The sequence below is a fragment of the Carex rostrata genome, chromosome 15 (assembly GCF_964058835.1).
Source record: "Carex rostrata chromosome 15, lpCarRost1.2, whole genome shotgun sequence".
NCBI classification, from domain to species: domain Eukaryota; kingdom Viridiplantae; phylum Streptophyta; class Magnoliopsida; order Poales; family Cyperaceae; genus Carex; species Carex rostrata.
The window spans coordinates 4,874,767-4,887,176 of record NC_135932.1 but is presented as its reverse complement, the minus strand read 5'-3'; the positions used below and the strand labels follow the sequence as shown (position 1 = coordinate 4,887,176).

Genomic DNA, 12,410 nt, shown 5'->3' with positions numbered 1-12,410 from the left:
CTTCTATCAGAGAGTTGGGTTTTTGGTGGTATGTAATAATATGATATTGTCAGTAGGATACAGTCAAAACTTATTTTTTGTTTGTTTCTATCATCTATGATGAATAAATCAAGAACAATTATGGAGCTTGATAAATTTCTCTTTTGTATTACATTTTACTGTGTGGTTTGGACAAACTAATTTAAACTAGAATTAGAGTGCTTCGTTAAAGAGAAGAAAAAAAACTATAATTAGAGTTAATTACATAGAACATAAGCAATTAGATACTTTAGCAGATCCTCAATTAAGACCTAGCCAAGCCCAAAGATCTATACTAAAACAACAAAGAAATAATACAAGGAAGTAGTTGCATTAATCACATGTATTAAATTACTAAAACAAATCCTAAGAACTACAGTACAGTTCAAGGGGTACTCTCAACCCAACTGCCTGGCCAATCACAGACATCCATGCTGGCAAGTACTGTATTAAGGCAACTTCTTCACCACACGATGTGCCAGAAAGAAGTAGCTTCATCCAATCGCTGGTCCCACAAGGGTGCAGAGTGTACCATGGTGTATTTAAGTAAGGATGCTCCTGATACATTTTAATTTTATAGTTAAAATAGGTTTCCATGGAAATTATGGTAGGGCTTATAATCTGTTACTATCTTTACAGGTATCAGTAGCATACGTAAATAACAGAGTTTTGCAGTACAGTCACAAGCTCGTACAAAATTACGAGCAATGTACCGATCTAAAAATGACAAAAAGGTCCATTTGTGTACCTGTACTGTAAAATAGGTACCAGTCAAAGAAACAGTTAAAAAAATGGTGGGGGCCATTGTACCATACTGGTGCTGGTACTTTTTATGGTAATTATACCTCCTGAGTCATAAAAGTCCACTTTAACTTCTCTAGGATTTCAACAGAATGAGAAGGAAGCTCTTCTTTTATCTCATCTAGGCTCAACTGACAACCATCTACAGAAAATAAAAGTTAATATTTTTAAATTCAGAGAAACAAAGAGAAAGAAAGAAATTATATCCAATATAAAGTACAGAATAGATATACCAGATTTATAGCCACGGAAATATAGTACGGGAACCTTATATGTGAAGCTATAAGCTACATGAAAGTCATAAAGGTGAGCCCCATTGTTATAAACATCAACCTGAGAAGGAGAAAAATAGAAGATAATGGAAATTGGAAGGTAACAATTTGGAAACTATAAAATAGACTATTGAAGATATTGGGACTTAAAATTTACCAGAGTGGCTTCATCCGTTATCTCTTCATTTGTACTGCTGTCACAGCAATTCAACTCCTGAAGATATTATCAATTGAATCAACTATATTAATTTATAACTGCTTTAGTATTGATATATGCCAGCCATCAACTCCTGAAAAAAAAGAAGAAGAGAGATTTCTATACATATTAAACTAGAGTTAGGAAGGAAAGCACATACCAAACTGGAGTCCTTTCTTCTTTCAATTTGGAAATTCATCTTTTCAAGCGCTAAATAACCTTCAGTCTAGGGAACAAAATTACTCAATTTGCGTTTCTAGAAAAAAGATTTAAATATAGATCCCAATCAATGATAGTTGGATTACTGACCTCAGACAGAGAACCTAATCGGCTACATGGTATCCATACCCAATTTGCAAAATCCGAATTAATTTCTTTCCACTTTTGAGAAAAGTAATTAGCTGAAGCATAGAAGTCGGCTGCTGAGAGAGACCCATTCCAAGTGCCAATGCCCCTCATTTTCTTCTGTAGCAATTTAAAAGATGTTTAAATGTTATTCGAGTTTTTAGAATTAATCATCAACAATGAATCAATAGCAGAAGCAGGATACATGATAGAAGCATTATCAACTCTCACTAAAAATTGACTGGATTGTTTGATTGATTGCGCTAATGACCCCTACATAGGCGATAAATGTTTTTTCATACTAACTCCTGTCGGTGCACCGTGGAGAGGGAGAAAAATGGGAAGAGGAAATGTAAAATGCAATGTTATCAAAACCGAGCCGGATGCCGGCCCGTTAAAACTCTGGGTCAATGGTTCACTAGTCGGATCAGCAGGTCAACCGGTTCTAATCTCATCACCCTGTATCATTTCGGCCAAGCACCCACAAGCAAGGTCATTTGACAATTGACATATACCACAAGTAATCAGATTGGCATATATTAGTTATGTGCTTTCAAAAAACTTCTCAAGTAAAAAACCTCGCATTTTTCAAATCAGTAAATCTATCATCCCACAACAGAAGTGATTATTTGATTTGAACAATTCATCGAGCGTCAAACAGAAATTAAATTTTTGGCTTGAGCAATTCATCAAACACCTTGTGAGCAAATGACTATCTAATAAGTAGAAGTCAAATACTTGCTTACCAGCTGCAATTTGCAAGTACAAATTAAAAAATTAGATGAGATATCTACCACTTAAACCTTTGGTCGAAAATTCAGATCAGACACGCTTGAACTTGATCAGCTTCTTTGGTGATTTTGCAGCTTAAGAGTTAAGACGTTGGTCTACTGACAACTTCGTGTAGAGGATTTTGGATACTAATTTCTCACAACCCCAAACCGTTCCCAAACGAATTCTCGTCGAATTCTCGTCGAATCCCACCATTTGTCGCCGGAATTCGTCAGAGCCAAAATTTCTCGCCAAATCTTGTCAAACGAAATCAACTCCCGTCGGAGCGAGCGTTCTGATCAGGGTATTTAGAAATTTGTCAATTCTATTTCTCATTTAAAGAGGAAAGAGATGGTTCCGATCAGACCCTAAGTAAATCAAAACCCAACTAATATTGATTTGGATAAAGCCCAAATTCTGCCTGTAAATCAAAACCCAACTAATATTGATTTGGATAAAGCCCAAATTCGGCCTGCTGAGTTCCGAGTGGCAGCAGCTCGAATCGGAACTCCATCTTTCGCTCTCACCTCTCTCCCTCCCAGTCGCTCAGTCGCTCTCCGCTCTCTAAAGTCTAAACCTAGCGCCTCTCCTACCAGTACTTCCCTCCGTCTCCGACTCGCTGCCTCTCCTGCAAGGTTATCTCTCTCTCTCTCTCTCCTTATGTACTGATTGAATTTTCTTTTAACTTCAGTCAATACTATTGGCTTAAACTTTACCATCAATGGTAGACAATACCCAAATAGTTTTTTTCTGTGCAAATATGTCTTTTTATAAACGAGGCTTTGGATCTGCGGTTTCAGTGATGCGGCCTAATTTTGGGAGCTCACATTCTTAGTTTTTTTAATGTTGGTCATGTAAATTCTAGTGGTTTCGGTTCATGTTAATATTGCTAGTATTGATTTTAAAAAAAACTGGGAATATCATGAGAATCAAATAGACTATTGTATGGTTCACTATTTATGTATTTTAAGCTCTATACTGATGCAAAATGTGAACACTTTTTGTCATATATATTGCTTTGCAATAATTTCATGATATTCCTGGATTCAGTTTACAATTTTACATAGAACTTTTAGTAATTGACAACTCTGTCATGTTGCTATGCGATAGAAGTATGAGAAGAGAAAGTATGTGGTTTCATTTTATATATGTATATATATATATATCAGAAAGAAGAAATGTAAGTCATTTATGTTACTATTTCGTGTCATTCTGATACTGGTCAGCTCGAAAACTAAAAAAATCAGATAGCTGTAGCCATTTTCTCTTCCAATCATGCATCTTAACCCTGCTACAAAGAGAATTCTTTTAGATTATCTTATTTTTCCTCTTTTACCAGAATCCTTACCGTATATGTCGATTAGAGTAGTTAGGCTTACCAGTTAACATGGGAAGCCTCTCCTTTTCATGTCCTCTAGAGTCCTCTCGGCTTTATCTAAATTGTTTTGTTTCCCAAGTGTGTGGATCAAATTGGTGTAGGAACGAACATTGGCTTCAAAATTATCGTCCGATAGACTAAAATGCATACTCAATGACCTTTGCAAATTAGGGTAACTTTTGAAAATTAGAACTGGTTTTTAACAACCCTTCCTTGCAGTTGATATTGCAAAATGCAGACCCAACTGACAATTTTACCCCTGGCCCTATGAGTCATCTTGAAATGAAAATCAGGCCAATGAAATTTGAAATAGTAGTTTCCAGCTTGTGAACCTGTCATGAGAGAAGTTGGGTTGATCTCAAAATTCCAAAGGTTATAGTAGACTTGAGTTAGCTTCAAGTACAATATTATATGGACAACCATACCAAATTATGCTGGGAGTTTGTGCCAGGTATGAGATACAAAACATTAGCCAATAGTTAATTAATATAGAACAAAAATAACTCATCAGAAAGCAGCAGACCTCAACTTTTTTTTTTTTTACACAGAACAGTATCGCCTTCTTTCTCAGCGCATTTTAACGAACAGGTTCAAGGTGTGCATATCAATGGCTTCTTTTACCGCAGCATTCAAGCTCTCTCTTGTACACCCGTCTCTCGCCTCCTCGTCGCTTCAGCACCTCTTGCCTTCTCTGAACAAATCCGTTCTCTCCTTGTCTCCTACACCCTCTTGTAATTTCCCACCTTAACTCAGCGTACATTGGTTTTTTACTTCTAAATTTCTAGTTTGATTGAAGTTTGTTTTATCTGTTTAATCTTCCTAGTTTCTTCAATCAGCTTGGCTTCTACTGGGAATCATCGATGTGGCTCACTTGTTGCCTCTGCTGCTGCGGGTCCAAAGCGGCTGCTTGGGTCCCTGACCAACACACAAGGGTTGAAATTTGCTGTGGTAAGGTCTTTTTGATCATTTCTGGGGCTTCTTAATGACAGTTTTGATTACTGATATGGTGGTGGTTTTTTTATTTTTGGTAAATATGATAGTGCAGTTAATATGCTCCATGCTATCATAATATAGGAACTAACGGTTTTTTGTCCAATTGTTAAATTCAGCCTATTTCTCCTTCATGCATGATTTGGAATGAATTATATATATATTTCCAGTAAATTATATGCTGGTTCTGACTACCTAACAGCACGGCATTTGATATTGCTTCTGTACATGCAGGTTGTAGCACGGTTTAATGAGATTGTTACAAGCTTATTATTAGAGGGAGCATTAGAGACTTTCAGGAGATACTCAATTAAAGAGGAAGATATAACAGTGAGATTTGTGTAGCAGTTTTCTTTTCTATCACTAGGTTTCTTCATATCATGTATTAGCTTCTAAAACAAGAAATTCTTTAACTTCCTCACAAAATGTAGGAAATATCATGCATACATCTTTAAAATAAATTTGTTCGATGCACCCAAGATCCCCCTCCATGCTCAATTTTCGTTGGAAAATAGCAGATATCCACCTACCGTGCCCAATTCTATGGCAAGGAGGGGTATTAGTGGCATTCTTCTCTATAGGGTTAGGTGGTTTTGGTTTTTCGGGGAAACACATGAAGTTCCATTTTTATTGATGTTTGAGCGTAACTATGTTAGAGCAATGATTATAGCCTGGTGAACTATATACTAGTCAATTATGACTGAGACCCGCATGTGACATGTTGTAATGGTATGATACTGGTACATGTTTTTATTTCCAGTTCTCTTACAATCAATTAGTGATCCTTTAGTTCACAATGCAAGCACTGCTTTATTGTAAAATGAGCTATGGTATTGAATAACCAGATACATATTCTTTATGCTTTGGCTAATGTACTAACATTAGGCCAATATCCTAACGGATCAAACCATAACTTTTAATTGAACGGTCGATCTGAGCGGCTCAATAAAATCTACTCATCAAAATCTCGGAGAGTATCAATATTAACCATTTTTTACATTTTTTTATGATTTTTGAAAGATGAGCCTAAGATAATAAAACAATATCAATTTTTTGCATATAAAACATCTTCATTTTATAAAAAATCATCAAATTGTAAAAAATTATAAAATGGTAAACTTGACCTTTTGGACACGAAGAGTAAAATTTGACCCGTTAGCATGACTCCTTTTGTTCTATTAATTTGAATTTGGTAAAACAAGATATTTTTCTATCTCATGTCAAATAAATGGTCATGGTTCCCTAATTATCTTTTATTTCTTGTCCAGGTAGTAAGTGTGCCAGGTAGTTTTGAAATACCAGTGGTGGCACAGAAGCTTGGAAAAACAGGAGCTTACGATGCTATAATTTGCATTGGTGCTGTGGTAATTGATTTTTACATTCAACTCTATGATTTACCAAGTTGAACTACCATTTTTTAAGTATATCAACAAATATATCACCCAACAGAACAAAAACAAATGACCAGCCATGCAGGAAGAAGTATTTAACATACATCTCGTGTCTTAACACCTTAATACTGTACTGATGTGTAATGTTGTATTGATGGTACCAGTAATTTATTATGCCATATCGGCCCCATGTCTGTTGTGTAATGTTTGATCATAAACATTGATTTTTTTTTTTGGGTTTCTTTTGAAGATCAGAGGAGATACAACCCACTATGATGCTGTTGCCAACTCAGCGGCATCTGGGGTACTGTCAGCGGGTTTATCTTCAGGTTCTTTTTTTGTTTACTAATTTGTTCCAACTTGCTTCCATTCAATTAAGAAAGGAAAAAAATACATATAGATGAGAAGTTCGGCTTTGACTTTCTCAAAACATAGCTTTAGTTTTCCAAATGTTATTTTTAAGATTTTTGACCTCACAATATAATGAATTCACATTGTGCAGGGGTGCCTTGCATTTTTGGAGTTCTCACTTGTGATGACATGGATCAGGTAATTTAACTTCTTTTTTTTTTAAATCATTGTTTTAATCATAGTAGTATGAGGTTTCTGTTACATCATTTAATTTTGGATGTACAGGCATTAAACCGAGCTGGGGGTAAATCTGGAAATAAGGGTGCAGAAGCAGCTATTACTGCGGTAAGTTTTTATCTCTCTCTGACTTCTATCATTTAATTTCATTTGTTATGTTATATGGAGGGATGCAAGTATATACTCATTATTCTTTTGTGCCATCTTCATTTGCTGAACAGATTGAAATGGCATCGCTTTGTAAGAGCATCGTTTGAGTTATAATAAAACTCTATGAAGATTATCCATAATTTTTATTTTTCCTCCCTTTTGTTTTAATTTGTTAGCTTCTCTAGTAGAGATGATTTGTTCTCCGGCAATAATGGTTCTCTGTTAGAGTCATGAGTTGTTTTTGTATTGTTGGATATGAATACATTTGCACCTCCAATAAGTGGTTTCTTTGTATCAATTAAATGAATATTGTTGTATGTGAAATAATTTGCACCTCCAATAAATGGTTGTTTTATACCATTAGAAGAAATTAAACCTTAACCAACCTATCAATTATTTTGTTTTCAGTTTTCCTTATAGTTCGTGGAACCTTCAAAACTCCTCAGTTATTTGTTCATTTTATGCTCTCTTTCTTATTTAATGTTCAATCTATGTAATTTTTTTATTTATTTTTAGAAAATCAATCTATGTAATGTTGCATTGATTAAAGCTTTGACTCTTTTTAAGTAGCTGACAAAGAGCTCAATATTATAAAGTCAAAATGTTTGTGCTTTACTTTGTAACGTTTGGTACCAATATAAAGAGATGCATTGAATTTAGAAAGTGGTTCAGAAACGGTCTGCACGAACTTCAGTGGACCCTGTTGACTTTATAATAAGAAAAATATATAGAAAAAAGGAAAATATTAAGTCAAATTGACATATATAGTACACAAAAAATTTCATTCCATTGATCTATTAAGCGTTGACATTGAACAGTAGAAGTTTATTGTCATCTCCACTTTCAATATTTTAAGGGAACTTGGTACCAACACTGCAGAAATAACAATATTTCTCATTAATTTGAAACTAACTAGTTGACATTACTAAATAAGTAAGTGTTCTTCAAGGGAGGGTTTGCACAGCCTAAGGAGACTAGATTCTCTTATTTTAGAATTCCAGATCTCTCGTAAGAGATTGTACAACTCAACTCACATTGGTAAGGTATCTGATTAAATTCACTGTGCTACTAGATTAGATCAGAGTTATTTAATCTGTATTAAAGTTCGTATAAATAGGTTTAAGATTCATCCGGATCAGATGTGCTTGAATCTTGATACAGATTACAGTTACGATCAGACATCAGATTGAAATTGTATCTAACAGCCGCCACTCCATTCCAAAAAGGCATGCAACTCGAACTGATCGTAGGTGATAAGGGTGATAAGGTATCACAAAAAAATTTGAGTACCATCTACTATTTAATATTTACAAAAAATTTCCATTGAAATTTCAAACCAACTGTCACTAGCACGGAGAACATTATCTTGCTACCATGTACAGAAGACTACTTCTCAAGTTCTCAAGACATATAGAGAAAATTATGAGGTTAATATATTGTTCTACAAATCTGGGATCCATATAAAGTGAGTATATGAGTGTGAGTGTGTGACAGACAGGACAAGGGATTATTGTAACTGTTTGAAAAGGTAAATTTTTCTTTAAAATAGCTTAATTTATCTTTTTGAGTAGGCTTAGGAATTAGGTTCAAGGAAGACTGGAGAGGACAGATGATGATGACATATTATCGAATAAAGATATAAGCCAGGGGGGGCGAACCTTAAAACACCTCCTGGAAATTTCATCGTCTCCAGTTTCAACATCCCTAAGCCTTCCATTTTCTTGCAAGAGCTTGCATACTTTATTGAAATACTTTTTTTTTCAAGAAATTATTAGAGATAATTAAATTTGGGGAGTTCTAAATTTTATTTCACTGAAACACTTCACGATGGGGAATTTTGTTATTTTGCATTGTTTTTCTTTGTTTAGTTCAAGTTCCTACAATGTATGAGAAAAGAAGATAAATGCTTACACAAAATTGGAGAATATTTGTTTTCTAGAAAATTATATTTTTGTCACATTACTTGTTTCATTATACAAGGAAAATAAACTTTATATCTGAATAAAACAACCCTCAAAATAAAAAAATAAAAAAGAAATATACACCTGTCCATCCATCTAGAAAACTGGAGAAGAGGTTGTACTATGGTTGCATACTTTTTCCCAAAAGAAGAATACAATATTGTCCACCACCTCCACTTGCAAGTAGGGGTGTTCGTCGGTTCGGTTCGGTTAAAACCGAACCGAACTATGCAATCCAAATTTTTATTTCGGTTTCAAAAACACAACCGAACCGAACCGTTTTAGTTGATCAACCGAACCGAACCGATCCAAACTTTTAGTTTGGTTTGTTCGGTTTGTTCGGTTCAAACCGAACTTTTTTTCAATTGTTTTATAATCATAAAAATGTTCAATTGCATACATTGACAAAGTGACAATTACAAAACTTTATTTCGGTGCAACACATTTTACATGTTTATGGTGTACAAACACAGAATACAAGTATAATGTATACACCAATTATTATTTTAAAATAGTCTCCAAATAATATTACAGTGCCAAAATTGCCAAAAGAGCTATATTTAAAAGAATAATTGATGTGACTGATTGAAACAAGATATTACAATGCCAAATTATCAAAAGAGCCAAATTGATTGAAACTAAGATATTTAAAAGAACAAACTCCTAAACACTTCATATCAGCTTTTACTTTATCCCTGAATCAGAATCATCTCTTCTGTCTCAGCTTTGCTAAATACACCTGTCATCACTTGTAATCACTATCTATACCTAATTAATGTTTAAGAGAGATTATTAGTCCTTTCATAACTCTAAGCTTCTATTACTAAGTATAACTTAGATAAAACACCTGTTCATTTCCGCCCAAATAACCCACAACTACATAACCAAATAATTGACCCATAACAATTTTCAAAATAACAACCCCTACACATGAGGTGTATTGCCCATATCATTAATTTGGTAGTTCAAGATGATTTGAAAGAAATGTCGGATTCGGTTGCTCGAATTCGAGCTGCTGCAAAATATGTGAAACAGTCCCCAAAACGGTTACATAAATTCAAAGAATGTGTGATAATGGAAAAGATTGATAGTAAGACACTCCATAAATACGAACATAATTATTCTGCAAAATCCCTACATGCAACTCCACCTCCAGTGATTTACAAGCAACAACAATTATTCCTATTAGTTTGGATGCAAAAGCAAAACCTCCATATATAGGCCTTTCTTCTCACAAATACATGTTCTTTGAGCCGGTTAATTACTCAAAATTTGAGTCTCCAAAAGGGTCTCTGAGAAAAAACCTTGTTATCCCTAAATCTAGAAACCCTAGCACAATGCGTAATGTAGAAAGCACATCCGGCACCGGTATCTCAATGTGTTATGTCGAAAGCACATCCGGTAGTACAAACCAACAAATCGGAGCGGAAGATAGAAACAGTTACTTTTCAAAATGCTTCTCTTTTAAATCGTTGGCAGTGCTCGTTTGCATTACTGTTTCTCTACTGATACTTCCACTTGTCCTGCCCCCATTGGCCCCGCCTCCGTTGTTGCTCCTCCTTGTACCGATTGCTATACTCGTACTGCTACTTATCTTGGCTCTCAAGTATTCCAGTGCACCACACATTGGAGAATTACATATGTAGGTATAGTCCATATATGCGATGCATGTTTTCCTTTTTCCTTTTTATGTTCGAATTGCATGTTTTCCTTTTTACATATGCATGTTCGAATTGCATGTTCAAGTTTTTTTTCCCAGTAGAACTGAAGGAAGATTTTGTTATCTTTTGTGAATCTTACCATGTCTAAAAGTTTTGCAAAAAGAATAAATATATGAAGTTCTTTAGTAATTAGACCCAAGGATCTATTTCTTTTAAATATGTTGTTATATGTGTATTTTGGTTTTATTTTTTTATTTATTATGTGAAATGAAGGGGCTATTTATATGTACATTTGTTGAAAACAATTTAGAAAACACGAGTTTAACTGTTTAAGCATGTCTTATAGTTATAGACTTAATTAAAGATATCATCTACCACTAAGGAAAAATAAAATTGTCATCTTCATAATTTGCTAATCAAATTCTTTCTATATCATTCTTTTTTGGGCAATATTTTATATAGAAACGAGATTTCTATTTCTAGGACATGTCGATTTTTGCATATAAAACATCTTCATTTTATAAAAAATCGTCAAATTGTAAAACATTCTAAAATGGTAAACTTAACCTTTCGGACGTGAAGAGTAAAATTTGACCCGTTAACTTAACTTCTTTTGTTCTATTAATTTGAACTTGGTAAAACAAGATATTTTTCTATCTCATGTCAAATAAATGGTCATGGTTCCCTATTTTTCTTTTATTTCTTGTCCAGGTGGTGAGCGTGCCAGGTAGTGTTTTGAAATACCAGTGGTGGCACAGAAGCTTGGAAAAACAGGAGCATAGGATGCTATAATTTGCATTGGTGCTGTGTGGTAATTTATTTTTACATTCAACTCTATTGTTTACCAAGTTGAACTACCATTTTTAAATATATCAACAAATATATCACCCAACAGAACAAAAACAAATGACCAACCATGCAGGAAGTACTATTGAACATCTTGACACCTTAATACTGTACTAATGTGTAATGTTGTATTGATGGTACCAGTAATTTAGTATGCCATATCGGTCCCATGTCTGTTGTCTAATGTTTGATCATAAACATTGATATATATATATATATATTTTTTTTGGGTTTCTTTTGTAGATCAGAGGAGATACAACCCACTATGATGCTGTTGCCAACTCAGCAGCATCTGGGGTACTGTCAGCGGGTTAAACTTCAGGTTCTTCTTTTGTTTACTACAATTTGTTCCAACTTGCTTCCATTCAATTAAGAAAGGAAAAAAATAACATATAGATGAGATGTTCGGCTTTGACTTTCTCAAAACAGAGCTTTAGTTTTCCAAATGTTATTTTAAAGATTTTTGACCTCACAATATAAGTAATTCACATTTTGTGCAGGGATGCCTTGCATTTTTGGAGTTCTCACTTGTGATGACATGGATCAGGTAATTTAACTTCTTTTTTTAATCATAGTAGTATGAAGTTTCTGTTACATATCATTTAATTTTTGATGTACAGGCATTAAACCGTGCTGGGGGTAAATCTGGAAATAAGGGTATATATACTCATTATTCTTTTGTGCCATCTTCATTTGCTGAACAGATCGAAATGGCATCGCTGTGTAAGAGCATCGTTTGAGTTAAAAAGTTGGCTAAACAGTTATTATAATAAAACTCTACGAAGATTATTAATAATTTTCATTTTTCCTCCCTTTTGTTTTAATTTATTAGCTTCTCTAGTAGAGATGATTTGTTCTCCGGCAATAATGCTTCTCTGTTAAGAGTCATGAGTTGTTTTTGTATTGTTTGGATATGAATATATTTGCACCTCCAATAAGTGGTTGCTTTGTAACAATTAGATGAATATTGTTGTGTGTGAAATAATTTGCACCTCCAATAAAATGTTGTTTTGTACCATTAGAAGAAATTAAGGTTAAGAAA

The 12,410-nt window shown here is 34.2% G+C and overlaps 2 protein-coding genes across 3 annotated transcripts; one reads left to right on the top strand and one right to left on the bottom strand.

The window, feature by feature from the left end:
- Positions 1–205: 205 nt before the first annotated feature.
- On the bottom strand, positions 206–2,635 carry ATG10 (autophagocytosis-associated family protein). 2 transcript variants are annotated; one of them, XM_078316941.1, is made up of 7 exons: positions 2,427–2,635; positions 1,597–1,752; positions 1,448–1,513; positions 1,249–1,305; positions 1,053–1,152; positions 864–961; positions 206–576 (listed from the first exon to the last, which is right to left on the bottom strand). In XM_078316941.1, the coding sequence occupies exons 2-7, from the start codon at positions 1,744–1,746 to the stop codon at positions 385–387; spliced, it is 663 nt and encodes a 220-aa protein (XP_078173067.1). In that variant the 5' UTR covers positions 1,747–1,752; positions 2,427–2,635; the 3' UTR covers positions 206–384. The 2 variants fall into 2 exon arrangements, with proteins under 2 accessions (XP_078173067.1, XP_078173068.1); XM_078316942.1 differs by having other exon boundaries at positions 2,436–2,635.
- A 155-nt stretch (positions 2,636–2,790) lies between these two features.
- On the top strand, positions 2,791–12,410 carry COS1 (6,7-dimethyl-8-ribityllumazine synthase / DMRL synthase / lumazine synthase / riboflavin synthase). Its single transcript, XM_078316943.1, has 9 exons — positions 2,791–3,038; positions 4,370–4,512; positions 4,605–4,729; positions 5,006–5,101; positions 6,040–6,135; positions 6,413–6,491; positions 6,665–6,711; positions 6,799–6,858; positions 12,073–12,410. Exons 2-9 carry the CDS (start codon positions 4,389–4,391, stop codon positions 12,106–12,108), a joined length of 663 nt encoding a protein of 220 aa, XP_078173069.1. The 5' UTR covers positions 2,791–3,038; positions 4,370–4,388; the 3' UTR covers positions 12,109–12,410.